Consider the following 1,893-nt stretch of genomic DNA (forward strand, 5'->3'; position numbering starts at 1 on the left):
TTTTTTTGTGATTTAAAAAAATCAAAAAACATATTTGGTGATTAAATTTATTTTTTTTAAGTATTAAAAAAAATTGTGATTATTTTTTCTTCAAGAACTTTTCTCTTTTTTTTTTGTTTGTTTTTTGCGATTTTTTAAGAGAACACGCCTTTTAAACCTGCGTGCCAACCAAGACAAAAATTTCCGCAATCTATAAAACATTCAGGGCTGAAGCCTCACACGTCCAGGTCTAAAGACGCCAACGTCAGAAACCTCGCTGTCGTCTCACCTGAGGAACGAAGCCGGTTTCGAGCATCAGCAGGTGTCCGGCCACCATGATGGCGTCACTGGGACTGCTGGTTTGGGCCGAGTGGTAGAGGAGCTCCAGAGAGAGAGGAGCCTGACCCTCCTCTGCCTCGCTGCACAGCATCGGCTCCCAGCTGGGCGCCGACGGCTCAGAGTCGCTGGTCTCCTCAGGGTCTGTTAGAGCTGCCGCAGGACTGCTGCTGCTGCTCGGCTGTTTATTCAAAACAAGACGATTAAACAAACCGAGAAATAACCGCTTCCACAAGTACGACCAATACTGAGGTAATCATACAACAACGTTTGATTCAGGCACAAATATATTTAAAACCAAAATTAGTCAGCACTTCTTCATATTATCTTATTATGAATGTACTTGTGAGTAATGGCCTAAAAACATGTTTTGTGAGGTCACGGTGACCTTCGCCCACCAAATTCTACTCAGTTCATCGCTGAGTCCAAGTGGACGTTTGCGCCAAATTTGAGGAAATTCCTTCAAGGCGTTTTTTGAGATTTTGCTTTCATGAGAATGAGACAATTACAAGATCACTTTAAACTTTACCTTTGACCTATGACCACTAAACACACTAATTTATTTCATTGCTGAGTCCAGGAGGATGTTTGTGCCAAATTTGAGTACATTCCCTCAAGGCCTTCTTGAGATATCACATTCACAAGAATGAGATAAATGCAAATTCACATTGATCCTGATCTGTGACCTTTAACCACCACAATCTTACCAGTTCATCCTTCAGTCAAAGTGGGCGTTTGTGCCAAATTTGAAGAAACTCTCTCGAGGCGTTTATGAGAATAAACTGTTTGCATGTGGCCTTGATCTTTCAACACCAAATTCTAATGTATTCATCACTGAGTCCTAGTGGATGTTTGGGCAAAATTTGATAAAAATCCCTCAAGGTGTTTTTGAGATATTGCATTAGCAATATTACCGCAGACAAGGACACAGTTTCCTTGTCCTTTGATGGCGAAGATTTAATCAGTTCATCCTTGACACAAAGTGGACGTTTGTGCCAAATCTGAAGAAAATTCACCGAGATGTTCTTTGCATACTGCGCTGACAAAAATAGGAGGGATAACCCCGAAATCATTATGTCCCCTGCCACAACTGAAGCCAGCCCAGAGGAAACCAGTTTCTTCCACCACTGCATGTTTTATCAGACAAACTGGTTCCACAGACGAATGGCTCACCTGGCTGGATGTCATGGCAGCGGTCTGTTGGTTCTGCTGTTGCGTTTGGTTCTCCGTGCTGCTGGTCGACCTGTTGGTGGAGCTGGTGGAGTTTATGGAGCCGGCGGCGGCGTCGGTGGCGGCGGCGTCGGTGGCGGCGGCAGCTGCAGATTCAGGCAGGACGACACAGACCAGATCTCCGGAGACGATGCCGCAGGACGACAGAGTCTGACCGGAGTCTGTGAGAAGCTCCGAGCCGTTCAAGGACAAACTGAACTGTGTGTCTGCACTGAAACAGAAAACAGTCATTTACATCATGGAAATCAAATATTCTGCCACAGCGGAGCTATGAACTTTAAGATCTGGGTATATTTCAGACAGTATTCTTTGAATGGTAGCAATTATGTCAGTGAAATGAATATACAT

At 44.1% G+C, this 1,893-nt stretch overlaps 1 protein-coding gene across 1 annotated transcript; it reads right to left on the minus strand.

The window, feature by feature from the left end:
• Positions 1-268: 268 nt before the first annotated feature.
• Positions 269-1,756, minus strand: fbxo7 (F-box protein 7; the record flags this gene model as incomplete). Its single annotated transcript, XM_042515781.1, has 2 exons — positions 269-496; positions 1,489-1,756. Coding segments are annotated over 2 exons (496 nt in total), but the record flags the coding sequence as incomplete, so codon positions are not given.
• Positions 1,757-1,893: the final 137 nt, after the last annotated feature.

This window comes from Plectropomus leopardus, unplaced genomic scaffold (assembly GCF_008729295.1).
Source record: "Plectropomus leopardus isolate mb unplaced genomic scaffold, YSFRI_Pleo_2.0 unplaced_scaffold21037, whole genome shotgun sequence".
NCBI classification, from domain to species: Eukaryota; Metazoa; Chordata; class Actinopteri; order Perciformes; family Serranidae; genus Plectropomus; species Plectropomus leopardus.